Raw genomic sequence first — 18,370 nt, forward strand, 5'->3', positions numbered from 1 at the left:
AATTAAGGGTCCGAAAGCCCCACTGAATACTATGCCCTCAATACTACGCACACCTACCTGGAAGTAAGCCCAATTAAACTCAACTCATTGAAGCCGCATTGAACTTGGCTTTACTTTTGAGTAGACATCTATAGGACTGCGCTGTAACTCTCCCATTGATTACTTTGGGGAAAATAGGGATGTCCTTAAATTCAATAGGATTTAAATGCGCCTATTTCCCTCTGTATCGGTCTGTTTATTGCCTCTTTCTCATTTTTTGAAACAGGAACAAACATCAATGACGCCCTTCTCCGGGCCATATTTATTTTAAATGAAGCTACAAGTCTAGGATTGTTGGATCCAAACTCTGTATCCATGATCGTGCTGGTGTCAGATGGAGATCCTACCGTTGGTAAGAATCCTGCGGCTACAATGTGGTCCTAAACATGACTAACTAGCCAGCGGCACCATTGAGTTTAGTGAAACCTGTTGCATGCATGTGCACACAGACAACATCCTTCCCATTGCCCATTCATGATTATTTGTGCTCATGATGCTATTGGGGTGGTGAAGCGTTTGGGGGCAGGGGGAGATTGTCTCACTTTTATTATGCTATATCCCCTCTGAAGAGCAATAATGTGGTAGCATTGGGGAGAACATCGCAGCGCAAAGGAGGTTTATGGGTTGGGTGGCTAGTCCATCAGGGATTCTTTAGCTGTGATTGCAGGGGATCGGACTAGATCAGAGGTAGGCAAGGTTTACCTCACCCGGGCCGGTTCACACCAGCGGAGATCCGTCCGTGGGCTGGACTGTGAGCGCCCGCGATTTCCAGTGTCTGTACCTTCATCTGCGCAGACGCGATTTCCAGTGACTGCATCTGCACAGACACGTTTAGCGCAGTGTGCGGGGACTCACCGAGTGGGCGGCTCGGTTTGGGGGCGGCTCGTGGACCAGTTAAACGACCCCCCCCCCGTGGGCCTCTTGTGGCCCATGGGCCTTAGGTTGCCTACCCCTGGAATAGATGATCAATCAATCAACCAACCAATCAGTAGCTGAACTGGGTTCCACACAGTCATAAAAACGAAACAAAAAAGAGCCACAAAAACGCAAAATAAATAGCAAAAACAGACAGCGTAACACTCAAAACAGAAGTGTGGCACTCAAATCAGAAGCGTAACATTCAAAATGGAGCACATTCAGCTTCCGAAAACAGTTCACGAACCGGAACACTTACTTCCGGGTTTGCAATGTTCGGGTTCCAAGCTGTTTGAGTACCAAGGCGTTTGAGAACCAATATACCACTGTACCAAGAAATAGCATCTTGATTTATTATTTTCCTTCATTTTCGGACTCACATGCAACACTTTAATGGAACAGTCCTGGGTGAATGCGACCATTTCCTTCCTTTCCATTCCCCATCAGGAGAACTTAAGCTGCCTACAATTCAGAAGAACGTGAAGAAGAACATTCGGGACGATATCTCTTTGTTCTGCCTTGGTATCGGATTCGACGTGGATTATGATTTTCTGAAAAGGCTGGCTCATGAAAACAATGGTGTTGCCCAGAGGGTTTTTGGGAACCAGGAGACCTCATCTCAAATGAAGGTGAATTTCCACCCTCTCTCCCCATTATACAAAATTTTATGGAACACAAAGGAGGGTGAGAATGAAAGGAAAACATGACACATACAACCTCTTTACAAAAAATCATCATCATCATCATCTTATCATCTGGTTATCTGTTAAATTATCTGGATTTAATAGAACCAAAGACTTGCAAGGGTCGTTGGAGGACATCTAAACTAACTTCTTGCAGGTGCAAGAAGTTTGGGATCCCTGAATAGATGGCTATCCAGCCTCTTTTCAAAAATATATCCTGTGACAGTGACCCCGTAAACTCCTAAGGCAATCTGTCCTACTGTTGAACAGCTTATACAATTAGGACCTTTCTTCTAAAGGAGGTGTTTTAGCTTGAGGGGCCAGATAACTGTGACAAGTTGGTGAGGCAAACCCGCCTGTCCATCACATGACATTCAGGTGTCTCACGATTGGCAGGTGGGTTGTCCCACCTACCTTTTGAAATTCCTTGCTGTGGTTTTCAAACACTCAGCAGCCAGCCAGTTGGCTGTTGAACACTTAGGAATCACGGCGCAAAGGACATTAGCAGGCCTAGGCTTATTGCTAGTTCACGTTAGCTGAATAAGGGACAGGAGAGAGCGAGAAGCAAGCAGTTGCGCTTACCTGGTTTAGCTGGCCAGTTGAATGGTTGCACACTAAAAACAGGACACCTGGAGGAACCCCTACAAAAAATAACTTTTATAGAATGAATGTAGAGGGTCTTGACTAAACATCTTCGAATCCCATCTTCTCCTCCCTGTCCCCAGTTTCCCCACTGTTGTTCTGTCCTGTTCCACTTAGGATACCAGACTCCCAGTACGTTTCCAAGCACAATTCAAAGTGTTGGTGCTGACCTTTAAAGCCCTAAACGGCCTCGGTCCAGTATACCTGAAGGAGCGTCTCCACCCCCATCGTTCTGCCCGGACACTGAGGTCCAGCACCGAGGGCCTTCTGGCGGTTCCCTCACTGCGAGAAGTTACAGGGAACCAGGCAGAGGGCCTTCTCAGTAGTGGCACCCGTCCTGTGGAACGCCCTCCCACCAGGTGTCAAAGAGAACAACAACTACCAGACTTTTAGAAGACATCTGAAGGCAGCCCTGTTTAGGGAAGCTTTTAACGTTTGATGCATTACTGTATTTTAATATTTTGTTGGAAGCCGCCCAGAGTGGCTGGGGAAGCCCGGCCAGATGGGCAGGGTATAAATAATAAATGATATTATTATTATTATTATTATTATTATTATTATTATTATTATTATTATTTATTATTATTATTATTATCTTGCACATGCCTGATGCAATTTTCTCTTAAAAACCAAGCTGTCATCACTTCTCCTCCTCCTTGGATTTTGCAGAAATTCTACAACCAAGTCTCCACGCCACTTCTCAAAAAGCTGGAGTTCAACTACCCGCACGGAATGGTGTCCGATGTCACCCACAACACTTTCCAGAACTATTTTGGAGGCTCTGAGATTGTGGTCGCAGGAAAAGTAGACACTGAAAACGTGCAACACTTGCAGAGTATGATTACAGCCACTGCCGTGAGTAGAGTGTTTGCGCATTTATCTCATTCCCCAGTGCAGATGTTTACGCCACTGTGGGGAGCTTTCTCAGTAGGGGTGGGGATGACATTTGAATCAGTTTTTTATTTACCAGGTGAACTTACCTAATTCACAGTTCCTGAAATGATATGCAAACCAAATTGCATCCATCCTTCAAAATTCACATCTGCAATGCAGTTCTCCAGCTGTTGCAACATGTACAGAAATGCATAGACTAGGGAAAACATATGTGAGATACATACCTTAGCGAAAATAACATGCAACAGATGCATTTTATCTGGGGAAAATTGCTTGCAAAATTAAGTAAATTAGCCAAAATTGCATATAAAAATGTGCATATACTAGGAGGAATTCTCCCTAAAATGCTGGTGAATTGTATTGAGGTCTTTTATAATCAGGAATTCCCAAACCAATATGGAAATGTGAAGAGCTGAACTTTTGATTGGAAAATGGAGAAACTAGAAATGGACCGATTTTCCCATTCCTGTTTTTGAAGGATGGGTAAGAAACACTTTAATAGCATCAACATAGCACCTGAGGGGAAGTTTCTCACAAAAGGTCTTTGTATCTCTCTTATTTCTCTTCCCCATTTTTAGTCCAATGCACAGCTGGTCTTGGAGACTCTGGCCGATGTTGAGGGACTGGATGAGTTCCTGAGCAAAGATAATCATGCAGACCCAAAATTCACTGAAAAGCTGTGGGCCTACATTACCATCAACCAACTGATGGCTGAGAGGTGAGAAGGAAAGCACTCGGTGGATTTCTTAGAGCCTTCCCCAGAAGAGGAAGAATTTCTGTAATTCTAGCTCTGAAATAATGCTAGCTGAGACCCAGTACTAGTGATTCTGTGTACTGTACAGTTAGTATGCATTCTGTAGAGTCGGATTGTGACTGGCTCAGTTTAAATGACAACAAACCTATGGTTACGTGAAACATACTCAATAAACACACAAGACGTAACCGGCTGTACTTTTAAATAAATAAGGTATACTTCATTGTATCAAATTGTAGATTTCAACAGAAGTCTCCTAAAGTTCAACGAAAAAAGCAGAAGACCCAGTGGATCAGTTCATTCTCTAGTCAGTTCATATATAAGGTCCACACATGTATAAGTGTCTATTCCACCTGTCTGTTCATAGATTCCAATAATCCACATGAACAATTGTTACAGTTCCACAGAATCCTTTCACTAAGACAAGGATTTCCGGAATATTAGCCTTGTTTCGCCATCCTAGGCTTCATCAGTAGTACAGGCTCATATGTAATATTACAGGCTAGAAATTCTCCCCCCACCACCACCACCACAAAAAGTTCACAAATGGATATGGATACGAAAGAGAGATAAACAACAACTACTACTACTACGACTATTACTACTACTACTACTTATTACTTATACCCCGCCCATCTGGCTGAGTTTCCCCAGCCACTCTGGGCGACTCCCAATCGAGTGTTAAAAAAATACGGCATTAAATATTAAAAACTTCCCTAAACAGGGCTGCCTTCAGATGTCTTTTAAAGATAGGATAGCTGCTTATTTCCTTCACATCTGAAGGGAGGGCGTTCCACAGGGCGGGCGCCACTACCGAGAAGGCCCTCTGCCTGGTTCCCTGTAACCTCACTTCTCGCAGTGAGGGAACCGCCAGAAGGCCCTCGGTGCTGGATCTCAGTGTCTGGGCTGAAATTTGACAGATTCACTCATCCCTTGGTAGTGTAGAGGGTTCATAGAATCACAGAATCATAGAAGGGAAAGGACCCTGAGGGTCATCTAGTCCAACCCCCTGCAGTGCAGGAATCTCTTTTAAAGCATCCATGACAAATGGCCACCCAACCTCTGCTTAAAAACCCCCAAGGAAGGAGAGTCTGCAAGCTTGTCAGGGAGACCGTTCCACAGTCAAACAGCTCTAACTGTTGGAAAGTTCTTTGTAATGTTGAATCGGAAATATCCTTCCTTGCAACTTGAAGCCATTGGTATGAGTCCTACCCTCCAGAGCAGGAGAAAAGAAGCTTGCTTTGTCTTCCATGGGGCAGCCTTGAAGATCATTTGTTTTTGTACCACCTAGAAACCTGGCCACCACGGCTGCCCTGAAAAGGAACATCACAAAGAAGATCTTGCAGATGTCTTTGGACCATCACATTGTGACCCCATACACAGCGATGTTGATTGAGAGCCCAAACGGAGACGAGCTGATGTTGGCTGACTCACCCCAAGACCGCAAAAGAGGGTGCTGCCCAGGTTGGTTCCACACTATTCCCAGTTGTCAGGGCATTACATAGGTCTGTAGGTAAAGGACATGGGTAGTGCTGTGGTCTAAACCGCTGAGCCTCTTGGGCTTGCTGATTGGAAGGTCGGTGGTTTGAATCTCCGCAACAGGGTGAGATTCCCTTGCCATAGCTGTCAACTTTTCCCTTTTCTTGTGAGGAATACTATTCAGAATAAGGGAATTTCCCTTATAAAAAGGGAAATGTTGACAGCTGTGCCCCTTGCTCTGTCCCAGCTCCTGCCAACATAGCAGTTTGAAAGCATGCCAGCGCAAGTAAATAAATAGGTACCGCTGCGACGGGAAGGTAAACGGCATTTCCATGTGCTCTGGTTTCCATCATGGTGTTCTATTGCACCAGAAGTGGTTTAGTCATGCTGGCCTAATAATAATAATAATAATAATAATAATAATAATAATAATAATAATAATTTATTTATACCCCACCAATCTGGCTGGGTTTCCAAAGCCACTCTGGGTGGCTTCCAACAGAATATTAAAATACAATAACCTATTAAACATTAAAAGCTTCCCTAAACAGGGCTGCCTTCGGATGTCTTCTAAAAGTCTGGTAGTTGTTTTTCTCTTTCACGTGGCCCGGAAATCTATCTGTGGACAAACGCCAGCTCCCTTGGCCTGAAAGCGAGATGAGCGCCACACCCCATAGTCGCCTTTGACTGGGCTTAACCATCCAGGGGTCCTTTAAAAAAGTAATTTCATTCCTTTTTTCTTACAGGTGCTTTAGCTGTTGGCCACCCCAAGCCTGAGAATTCCATCCCAGCTTGGGCCAAGCCCACATCCGGGGCAAAAGATCCTTCATCTCTCCTCATGGGCCCAACTGCATCAGCCATACATGCTGGTAAGAGAAAATGGGTCCCTGCATTGTGCTCATCACTTTTCCTCCCTGCAGTGACGATCTGGAACGTTCCTCTGGAACGTGTCCAGAGGAGGGCAACCAAAATGGTCAAAGGCCTGGAAACGATGCCTTATGAGGAACGGCTAAGGGAGCTGGGCATGTTTAGCCTGGAGAAGAGGAGGTTAAGGGGTGATATGATAGCCATGTTCAAATATATAAAAGGATGTCACATAGAGGAGGGAGAAAGGTTGTTTTCTGCTGCTCCAGAGAAGCGGACACGGAGCAATGGTTCCAAACTACAAGAAAGAAAATTCCACCTAAACATTAGGAAGAACTTCCTGACAGTAAGAGCTGTTCGACAGTGGAATTTGCTGCCAAGGAGTGTGGTGGAGTCTCCTTCTTTGGAGGTCTTTAAGCAGAGGCTTGACAACCATATGTCAGGAGTGCTTTGATGGTGTTTCCTGCTTGGCAGGGGGTTGGACTCGATGGCCCTTGTGGTCTCTTCCAACTATGATTCTATGATTCTATGATTCTATGATTCTATGATATGGGGGAGGAGAGTGCAAAACCTAAAGACAGGGGAAGCCACTGAAATTTATTAAGCATGTTGTTATTTAGCCTGGAGAAGAGAAGGCCAAGAGGTGATCTGATAGCCATCTTAAAACATTTACAAGGCTGTCAAATGGAGAAAGCTTTTTTTGCGCTGCTCCAAGGGGTAATATGTGAACCAATGGATTCGAACTGCAAGAAAGGAGATTCCAACCAAACCTTAGAAAGGACTTTCTGATGGTAAGAGCTGTTCAACCATAGAATGGACTCCCTCTGGAGGTTATAGATGTTGGAATTCTGCCTCGGTCAGAGGAATGTGCCTACCTCTCCAGACACCGGCTGAATTCCTTTGACCTCCCCCTGCAACTCCCGGCAGGTAAACAGGCGAGGTCTGTATCGGCGATTCTTCCCAGACTGTGAGAAAAACACACCACTGCTTCTCTCCTCCTCCCTGCTCCCCAGGGAGGGGAATCAGACTCAGACAGAGATGTATTTACATGTCTTTATTTCTGTCTTTAGCAGCCATACAGATAAAGATATCTGCACTCTTCACAACAGCAGAGAGTATCTAACTCCACCCTTGTACACCCTGTACAGGTCATATGTCACACACTGAGCTCACGTCTGGTGCTCAATACGGAGAATGGACTGCCCCTTTATTGCCATGGTAACAGTCACAAACACCCTGTCTGGCTTTCCAGCCACCAGCAGCTGACGTAGCTGCTGCTTGCTTCTGCATTGGTTCTTTATGGTAACAATAGACTCTCTTTTCTTGGAGGTCTCTAAGCAGAGGTTGGGTGGCCACCTGCCAGCGATGCTTGAGTTGAGATTCCTGCAATGCAGGGTGGTTGGACTAGATCAGGGTAGGCAAACTTTTTTAGCAGGGGGCCTGTCCACTATCCCGCAGACCTTGTGGAGGGCCAGACTATATTTTTTGGGGGGGAAATGAACGAATTCCTAGGCCCCACAAATAAATAAAAGCACACATTCTACTCATGTAAAAACACCAGGGAGGTCCCACAAAATAACCCAGAGATGCATTTTAAATAAAAGGACACATTCCACTGATGTAAAAACACGCTGATTCCAGGAATGTCCACGGACTGGATTTAGGAGGCAATTGGGCTGGATCTGGACCCCCAGGCCTTAGTTTGCCTACCCATGGACTAGATCATTATCAGTCCCATAAGCCACAGATTCCATGTCTAGGTCTGAGCCCCACAATTTAAGGATGTCGACAAACTGGAAGGTGTGCAGAGGAGGGCAACCAAGGTGATCAAGGGCAGGGGTAGGCAAACTAAGGTCCGTGGGCCAGATGCAGCCCAATTGCCTTCTCAATCCGACCCACAGACAGTCCAGGAATCAGCGTGTTTTTACATGAGTGGAATGTGTCCTTTTATTTAAAATGCATCTCTGGGTTATATGTGGGGCACAGGATTTCGTTCATCTCCCAAATAGATAGATAGATAGATAGATAGATAGATAGATAGATAGATAGATAGTCTAGCCCCACACAAGGTCTGAGGGACGGTGGACCGGCCCCCTGCTGAAAATGTTTGCTAACCCCTGGACTAGATGGTCCTTAGGGGTCCCTATGATCCTATGATCCTATTTGCTGCAGAGTTTCGTCTGTTTGTTAGTAGTGACGCTGGTGGCACTTTGGTCTAAACCACAGAGCCTAGGGCTCGCCGATCAGAAGATTGGCGGTTTGAATCCCTGTGACGGGGTGAACTCCCATTGTTCCGTCCCAACTCCTGCCAACCTAGCAGTTCGAAAGCACATCAAAGTGCAAGTAGATAAATAGGTACCGCCCTGGCGGGAAGGTAAACGGCGCTTCTGTGCGCTGCTCTGGTTTGCCACATGACCCCAAAAAACTATCTGTGGACAAACACTGGTTCCCTCGGCCTATAGAGAGAGATGAGCGTGCAACCCCAGAGTCGTCTGCGACTGGACCTAATGGTCAGTGGTACCTTTACCTTTACCTTTTCCGTCTGTGGGTTAAGGGGAAGGGATCGCACTGTGACTCTGGGGCTGACCCAAGACACAGTTGAGGCACTGGATGGGCAAGGATTGTGGGCAGTTGTCTGCTGAGGGAGTCTTGCAGCAGATTAAAGGGAAGCATCCATGAGAAGTTCTTGCTCTGTACCAGTCGGATGCAGCACAAAGCGGGGGACAGGAGTGAAAGTGAAGGTAAACAGAGGAAGCTTGGAGAAAGCGAGAGTGAAGAAGGAGCCAGGAGGAGAGATGGAGGAGGAGGTGGAAGGGAACAGGACAGGCTGTGAAGGAAATTAGGCTGCCCCAAGGAGCCTACTGGAAGGGTGTAAGGGGGAGAGAAGGAGAAAGGGGAGGTCTGTGATGGTGAGAAGCAGACGTTATGTAAAGAGGAGAAGTCAGGAAGGCTGAATGAAAACAAATGAACAGAGTAGTTCCAGAGTAACAAAACTCTTGAAATACAACCCACCGCCACCACCTGCTGGTTCTCTGAAGGGTTCTGAGGGCTCCTGCAACCTTAGCTAGGTAGCAACTGACATGGGTCTTACGATGCCTGGGTATTTTATTTTTATTTATTTATTGCATTTATGTCCCAGAGCTCCTTGGGAAGAAGGAGCAATTGTTAATCCACTCTGGGAACTGTAGCACTATGAGGGGAAGGGGGGGGTCTCCTCACAAGTCTCAGCAAACCCTCAGCAAACTACAGTTCCCAGGATGCTCTGCAGAGACAACTCTTGGAAGCGTTATGTTACCTCTTTAAATGTATAGTCCGATAGAAAAGCTGAGAGTTGTTAGGAGACCCCCCATTCCCTTCACAAAAACTACAATTCCCAGAGTTCATTGTGAGGAGGGATAGATTGTTCAACTACTCTGAGAACTCTGTGAGGGTAATAGGGGTCTACTAACAACTCTCAGCACCCTTAACAAACTACAGTTCCCACTAGGGAGAAAAATGTCTCTCTATCGCTTTCACATCATACATAATTTTATATGCCTCTCGTGTCTTCTTGTACTTTTCTCTAAACCAAAAAGCCCCAAACACAGGACCCCTGAGGGAAGGTGAGGCGACCATCTCAGGTGGCCAGGATCCACGGGGGCAGCAAATCTCAATTTAGATCTTTATTCCACCCTCTCTTCCCTGAGGGGGGAGAACAGGGACCAGAGGCAGAGTCATTTTGTTTTGTTTTTCGCCTCAGGTGCCAAAATGTCTTGGGCCAGCCCTGCCCAAAGATTTCCTCGCTCTTCTTTGATTTCCTGTTAGTGGAACAAATGCAGCAAAGGCTGCAAAGTCTTGATCTTTGAGAGGGGTGCTTAATGTCTTGTCAGTGGCGTAGCGTGGGGGTGCAGGGAGGGCCGGCCGCACCGGGCGCAACATCTAGGGGTTTGGGTTAGGGGGCGCAAATCCACGGGTTAGGGGGCGCAAATCCATGGGTTAAAGGTAAAGGTAAAGGTACCCCTGCCCGTACGGGCCAGTCTTGACAGACTCTGGGGTTGTGCGCCCATCTCACTTAAGAGGCCAGGGGCCAGCGCTGTCCGGAGACACTTCCGGGTCACGTGGCCAGCGTGACATCGCTGCTCTGGCCAGAGCCAGAGCCGCACACGGAAACGCCGTTTACCTTCCCGCTGGTAAGCGATCCCTATTTATCTACTTGCACCCGGAGGTGCTTTCGAACTGCTAGGTTGGCAGGCGCTGGGACCGAGCAGCGGGAGCGCACCCCGCCACAGGGATTCGAACCGCCGACCTTTCGATCGGCAAGCCCTAGGCGCTGAGGCTTTAACCCACAGCGCCACCTGCGTCCCATAATCCATGGGTTAGGGGGCGCAAATTACTTGCCTTGCCCCGGGTGCTGACAACCCACGCTACGCCACTGTGTCTTGTATATAATTTTTTTATTAGTTTTTTAACATATCATTTTCAACAGTAATTAAACATACTTTTACATCTTATTCAATTTTTTTTACTTCCATCAATCCTGTCTGAAAATTTTCCAATCTAATCTCTTAGTATGCATTTCTTATCTTTCCTATTACATTTCAAATTCATAACCAATATCTCTTTTTTTTTTTTTTACTTTGTAACACTTCGTATATTTCTCCTTACAAAACTTCTTGTAGTCCTACTAGCGTAATTTGTTGATTACAGTTGCTCTTCATATAATTCATATACTTCTTCCAATCTTCTGTAAATCTCTGGTCCCGCAGGTTTCGAATCCTTCCTGTCATTTTGTCCAATTCTGCATAGTCCATTAATTTCGTCTGCCATTCTTCTTTCGTCAGAATGAGGGGGCGCTTAATGTCGGCTTTGGCTGCTCTCCCACAAATAGTGGAAGAGTGTCAAAATACTCCTGTTAGGTATTATTCAGGACAGCGTGTCTATCTTCTGGTACAGTGGTTAATTTGTTCCGGAGGTCTGTTCTTAACCTGAAACTGTTTTCAACCTGAGGTACCACTTTAGCTATAGGGACGCGGGTGGTGCTGTGGGTTAAACCACAGAGCCCAGGGCTTGCCGATCAGAAGGTTGGCGGTTCAAATCCCTGCGACAGGGTGAGCTCCCGTTGCTCATGAGGAGATTTCACCCCTCCCATATCCAAGAATCTCCTGAGGAGCCTGCAGATTCTGAAGAGAGGAGGAGCAATGTTCTGCTCTCTACTTAGTCAGTGAGTGAATCAGCAGTGAGTGAGTCAGTCAGTGTATCGGAGAGAGAGAGAGTGTTAGAGATCGTGTCTAGAAATAAGGTTGCTGCTAAGAGCAGCTGCAGACTCTCAGTGTAGCATTGATTTATGCTTAGATATTTTAGCTCTGTATATAGTTTTGTATCATAGTTGTAGCTATAGAATAAAAGGAAGATATTCTACAGAGCTGCTCTCCGGGTGGTTTATACTCTGCAAGACTCTGCAAAACTCTGCTGCGCAACGACTGTATTAATGTGCAAGTGAATCCGGTGCTCTCAGCTCTAAGTTGTGAGTCCACAGCATGGTGACGTGTCCCTGTGAGAAAGGTGGTCGCTGGCAGTGCTACCCAGCTCACCTAGCCCAGTCGGGGTTGTAGTGCATGAGTCCAGTTGGTACACTGGCTCAAGGGCGATGCTGACAGCTCAGTCCCAGCTCCTGCCAACCTAGCAGTTTGAAAGCACGTCAAAGTGCAAGTAGATAAATAGGTACCACTCCGGCGGGAAGGTAAATGGTGTTTCCGTGCACTGCTCTGGTTCACCAGAAGCGGCTTAGTCATGCTGGCCACATGACCCGGAAGCTGTACGCCGGCTCCCTCAGCCAATAAACAAGATGAGCACTGCAACCCCAGAGTCGGTCACGACTGGACCTAATGGTCACGGGTCCCTTTACCTTACCCTTACCAATTTAGCTGTTGCTGCTGCGCCGCTTGAGCACGATTTCTGTTTTCATCCTGAAGCAAAGTTCTTAACCAGAGGTAATATTTCTGGGTTAGCGGAGTCTGTAACCTGAAGCGTCTGTAACCTGAAGTGTCTGTAACCCGAGGTACCACTGTATTGGGAAAAAAAGAGGATTTGAATAAGCAACATCTGCACTGCCCTGTGCTCAGGAATGAACCCAAACAATTAAAGCCCTGTGTTGCAAACAATATCAGAAATATCCAAGGCAACACGATGACTAAGTACAACAATGCGGTGTCAATATAAACTCTTTATGCAGCCTATACAATAGATAATCATCAAGAGTGCATATTTTGTGACTTTCAGAGATTTATAAGATTTCTGTTTATTTGGTTTTGCAGAGAATGCATATTTCATATATATGTTTCATGTTCTGTATAGATTATATAAAGAGTTTATATTGACATCGCATTGTTGTATTTGGTCATCGTGTTGCCTTGGATATTATGGAAATGAACCCAGGCAGAATCTGGCATTTACCGGCTGTTCTTCACCAGATATTCATTTCTTGTGGCAATCTGGTTTAAATCCTTTGCTGGATTTTGGGGTTTTTTTGCAGGGGAAATGGAAGCGAGAAGCTAAACTGGTCTGGTCCCAGTGGCCCTGCTGGCTGAGCTTTGCAAGGTATTGTCTCAGCAAGGAGGCGAGGGCCATCTGAGAAATGTAAGAGCCAAGGGAGCTGGCAAAAGAAGTCTGATCCTTGGCCCATTCGGTTCAGTGTTGTCAACACTGACCGACAACAACTCTCTCCAGAGTTTCAGGCGGGGTTTAAAGGACCATCATCTGGTCCGTTAAGGATTTTGAACAGTGTAGAATCGGCACCATTACATAAGAAATTGATTCTTTTAGTGTGCCCTTTGGAACTCCCCGCCTATTGATACCTGGCAGGTGTGTTCACTGTACTCTTTTTGGCGTATTTCTGTTTTAGACAAGCCTACCCGGGCATCTAGAATGCTGGTGTGTTCTTTAGTTTATTGCTGCTTTTCATTTCTTGAATGTTTTGTCTGTTTTCACTCATAATTTTATTGATTTGTCCTTTTTGTAAACTGCTTTGAGGTTGTTGTTTGCAATCCAGCAGTGCATATATTTCATGAAATTAAAAGTAAATAAACAACGAAACCCGCTGAGCTTTGCCCACAATGGGGCACCCAGTTTTGTCTGAGTACTGCTGTTTAAAAACAAACGTGGGAAAAGCCTGACTAATTGTATGCAAAATGGTCCAGTTACAAAGTATATTATATGTATTGAAGAATCAAGTCCCATGTAGCCCTGCAGTCCTACAACATAATTTCACAAGTATTAACACATACACGTTTTATATGTGTATATGCCTTGTTGTTATGCATCTTTCAAAGTGCTGGTTTCTTTCAGGATAACTGGAGTGTATAATATTATATGTATCATGCAATATGGCAGAATTGTTTGTGTTTCTAGCAGAGGTGATTTAAGAAACACAGGCATGAAAAACCTTGTTTGTCATCAGGCTCTTGGGTTGTGATGGGAATTGGGGGGGGGGTTGACAACTTAAGTACATTGCCCTATATTGTTTTAGAAGGCCTTTATAATATGGCTTTATTTATCTTGCAAAATGTGTACATTCATGGGAGTAGCTAGGGGGGCAGGGGGGCAGTTGCCCCCCTAAATTAAGTAAATACCGTATTTACTCAAATGTACTGCGCACCTTTTTTTGGCCAAATTACATGGCAAAAATTAGCATGCACATTAGATTTGATGGTGCATTAAATTCGATTGCAAGCTTGAAAAACACCGCTGACATAGCAAATGCTTTCTGGGTTTCAAGGTTTTGAAAATTGAGTTGCGCGTTTAGATTCGATGGCGCATTAGATTCACGTAAATACGGTAAATAAAAATACTTAAACTAGCTGACCAATCACTTGGCAGATAGCTGGGTTCTCCCCCCCCCCACTCCAACATAAAATTGCAAGAAAGAAGAAATAAAGAAAAAGAAAGGTTTATGATGCACAACTCTTCCTGTTATCGCTGTCCTGACCAGGGCCGTCTTTACACGGGGGTGCAAGGGGTGCGGGGCACCTGGATGCCGAATTCTGGGGGCGCCAGGTGCCTGCCGCTGAATCCACCTAAGCTCTTAATTATCTCCCTCCGGTATGTCCAACCGGTTGACCGCGATCGCTTGATCATTTCTATTCTCTTTTGCAGAATGAGCTGCAGAATCAATGTATCTGGCGACCCCTCTTACATCAAAATTTGGGGGCACTGGGCGGATCTTTGCACCCCGGCGGTGCATATGCTAAAGACGGCCCTGGTCCGGACACACCCTTATGGTGGAGAGAAGGATACTCTTGCCAGGTGTCTCTATGGTCATGCATCAAGGCAGTGGTGGCTGGTCCCCTTTGAGGCTAGTTGGGCCAAAGGCAGGGAGACCAACAGTAGCTGGAGCCAGAGGCAATGTCTTAATTCTAGTTTTCCCCCCTCTTCTGCCCTGCTGAGTTCCACAGGAGCCACACTGAGACTAAAGGGAAGGAAGCTTATTATTATTATTATTATTATTATTATTATTATTATTATTACTATTACTATTACTATTACTGTTACTATTATTATTATTATTTATACCCCGCCCTCCCCAGCCAAGACCGGGCTCAGGGCAGCTAACACGATCAAAAACAATTAATTAAAATACAGCTTAAAAACAAGATTAAAATACATTAAAATGCAGCCTCATTTCAGTAGAAACTCATATCAAAAACTTTTGGGGGATGAAAACATCAAATCTTCACCAAGGCCAACTATCCAGACTGGTCCTACGTGGGCCAGAAAAAAGCCAGGGAAGTCCCCAAATAGGAGTTCCATCACAGAAGGAGAAAGGAAAAAGGAAAGAGGGGGAGGGGATCAAGTTGATTCCAAGCCAAAGGCCAGGCGGAACAACTCTGTCTTACAGGCCCTGCGGGAAGAAATCAGATCCTGCAGGGCCCTGGTCTCATGAGGCAGAGCGTTCCACCAGGTTGGAGCCAGTGTTGAAAAGGCCCTGGCTCTGGTTGGGCTAATCTGACTTCCTTAGGGCCCGGGACCCCAAGCAGAGCAAACGCTCCATAGTGGTTGTAAGTAAGGAGGCAGAGCAACAGGTGAACCGAGGGAGGGGTGGTGAAGCAGCGCCCCATTGGCCCAAATAGACCCGCCTCTACTGCTTCAAAGGGACACGGGTGGCGCTGTGGGTAAAAGCCTCAGCACCTAGGACTTGCCGATCGAAAGGTCGGCGGTTCAAATCCCCGCGGCGGGGTGCGCTCCCGTTGCTCGGTCCCAGCGCCTGCCAACCTAGCAGTTCGAAAGCACCCCCGGGTGCAAGTAGATAAATAGGGACCGCTTACTAGCGGGAAGGTAAACGGCGTTCCGTGTGCTGCGCTGGCTCGCCAGATGCAGCTTGTCACGCTGGCCACGTGACCCGGAAGTGTCTGCGGACAGCGCTGGCTCCCGGCCTCTTAAGTGAGATGAGCGCACAACCCTAGAGTCGGACACGACTGGCCCGTACGGGCAGGGGTACCTTTACCTTTACCTTTACTACTGCTTCAAAGTTCGCACTGCTAACTCCTTTTTTAAAAAAAACAAAAACAAACGGCTGCGTTGGGCACATTTGTGGTAAAATGCAAATGTTAGAATGAGAGCTGCACTGTTAAAGCCAAACCCAAACGCTCTATGGACAATGCACTAATTGCACATGACAGTTATCTTCTGGTTTATCTGAACAGGATCCTTAGTTATTGGCCCAGCACCGACTGACAATTCCATCCCATCTTGGGCGAAACCTACGGTGAAACCTCAGGGTCCGTTAGCTGCTGTCATGGGTCCAACTATTTCTGCCATACATGCAGGTAATAGATGTTGGACTCTTTCCCTTCCTCCCTTTTTATGGCCATCTGGGTTTCCTCACTTTAAGGTGACCGTGTGTCCTCCTTTACAAAGGGCAGTCCTCTGTCTGAAGGGTTGTTGGCTCAAATCTAGATACAGAACCAGAGAGAGCATCAGGGGCATTAAAACTTACTCCTCTACTGCAGTCTGAGCATGTCCTAATTTAGAAATAGTTACTGTGATTTTAGGGACGTGGGTGGCGCTGTGGGTTAAACCACAGAGCCTAGGACTTGCCGATCAGAAGGTCGGCGGTTCGAATCCCCACGACGGGGTGAGCTCCCATTGCTCGGTCCCTGCTCCTGCCAACCTAGCAGTTCGAAAGCACGTCAAGTGCAAGTAGATAAATAAGTACCACTCTGGCGGGAAGGTAAACAGCGTTTCTGTGTGCTGCTCTGGTTCACCAGAAGCGGCTTAGTCATGCTGGCCACATGACCTGAAAGCTGTACATCGGCTCCCTCGGCCAATAAAGCGAGATGAGCGCCGCAACCCCAGAGTTGGTTACGACTGTACCTAATGGTCAGGGGTCCCTTTACCTTTACCTTTACTGTGATTTCGATGCATCTTGTCATAATGGAGGAAACTGTGATGAGGGGCCTTGTCTAGCTGCTCAGACTGCAGCTACGTCCGGGTTTTCCAACACATTTTGCTGCCCAGTTCCCATGCGTCCAGGAAAACCCATTGATTGACCATTGACACTTAAAATATTATGATGCATTCTGTTGCAGTGCTATAAACATGGGCCATTTTTTAATGAGCATGGGGCCATTAAAAAAAAAAGACACTTCAAGAATTAATTGTATTTGTTTGGGTTTTGTTGTTGTTTAAAAAAAAACAGCAGCAGCCATAACTAAGAAATATGCAAGAATTATGCCTGTGTTGACATAAGAACATCCCTCTTTATATTGTGCAATAAGGAATTTTTTATACAGGCAACATAAAACCAGGGTTTGTCGTTGTTGCATAGACCACTGATATCTTTGAGATAGGACGTTTTATTTTGCGTATTTCTTACCCTGATATATCCCCCATAAAGCATTAGCTTTTAGGATAAATTAAGAAAACAATGGGGACGCGGGTGGCGCTGTGGGTAAAACCTCAGTGCCTAGGACCTGCCGATCGTATGGTCGGCAGTTCAAATCCCCGCGGCGGGGTGAGCTCCCGTCTTTCGGTCCCAGCTCCTGCCCACCTAGCAGTTCGAAAGCACCCTTAAGTGCAAGTAGATAAATAGGTACCACTTTATAGCGGGAAGGTAAACGGCGTTTCCATGTGCTGCGCTGGTGCTGGCTCGCCAGAGCAGCTTCATTACGCTGGCCACGTGACCCGGAAGTGTCTCCGGACAGCACTGGCCCCCGGCCTCTTAAGTGAGATGGGCGCACAACCCTAGAGTCGGACACGACTGGCCCGTACGGGCAGGGGTACCTTTACCTTTACCTAAGAAAACAATGCCCAGCCATGAATGAAGATGGCAATTAATGCGTTACTAACGATGCGGTTGGTTCTAAGTCATCGTTCTATGGCCAACGCCTCCAGTATTGCCAAGGACACCTTTGCTGCGATGAGTAACTGAGACGCAGCTGCAGTTTCCATTCTGACAATATTTCCTTCTTCCAAAAGTAGATTGCTGCTGATCAGAAGGATAATTATATTTCCCCGATCTTCTCCCACAACAGGACCTTTACTTTCAGGCCAGTCCAAGCCTGGTCATTCCAACACATCCTTGGGCACAAAGAACCTACTTCAAAGCGGGATACATGCAGGTAGAAGATACTGTGCTGGATTTCCATCTTACTGTCTCTGAACTCAGCTGAGAGAAGGGCAGGGGCAAAACTAGAAATAGTTGTCTCTCTGGCGCCACCTACTGTCAGTCTTCCTGCTTTCTGCCCTTGGCTCTGGCGCCACCTACTGTTGTTCTTCCTGCATTCTGCCACCACTGTACGGGGGTGAATGTGAACATGGGTTCGACAGAGTTTTTAGGGGGTTACATTTGAGTAGGGGAAAGAGTGTCCCTTGGTTTCAGCCTGGGGTGTACATGTTCGCTTTTTATTCCGTATCCCCAGCTAAACCAGGGGGCGTCCCACTGACGTAAATAGAAATGATGCGAGGAAATCGGATCTTTCCATGTGTTACAGTAAATCTGTGCTTTATTTAATAAATCTATGGGGGGAGAGAGTGGAGTAATAATAATAATAATAATAAATTTTTATTTATACCCCACCCTTCCCAGTTCAGAAAGCCGGGCTCAGGGCGGCTAACAACAAATTTA

General features: G+C 46.2%; 1 protein-coding gene across 2 annotated transcripts in view; it reads left to right on the forward strand.

The window, feature by feature from the left end:
• ITIH2 (inter-alpha-trypsin inhibitor heavy chain 2) overlaps positions 1-18,370 on the forward strand; it is a 46,122-nt gene that overhangs the window by 21,483 nt on the left and 6,269 nt on the right. The window contains exons 11-18 of one of the 2 annotated variants that reach the window (XM_079992320.1): positions 266-391; positions 1,402-1,583; positions 2,949-3,134; positions 3,752-3,891; positions 5,219-5,391; positions 6,153-6,275; positions 15,948-16,070; positions 17,778-17,864. In XM_079992320.1, the coding sequence (XP_079848446.1) occupies positions 266-391; positions 1,402-1,583; positions 2,949-3,134; positions 3,752-3,891; positions 5,219-5,391; positions 6,153-6,275; positions 15,948-16,070; positions 17,778-17,864 (1,140 nt within the window). The remainder of the gene's footprint in view (positions 1-265; positions 392-1,401; positions 1,584-2,948; positions 3,135-3,751; positions 3,892-5,218; positions 5,392-6,152; positions 6,276-15,947; positions 16,071-17,777; positions 17,865-18,370) is intronic. The other variant, XM_079992321.1, reaches the window with a different exon arrangement.

The sequence above is a fragment of the Podarcis cretensis genome, assembly GCF_951804945.1.
Source record: "Podarcis cretensis genome assembly, chromosome: 10".
In the NCBI taxonomy this organism is placed as follows: domain Eukaryota; kingdom Metazoa; phylum Chordata; class Lepidosauria; order Squamata; family Lacertidae; genus Podarcis; species Podarcis cretensis.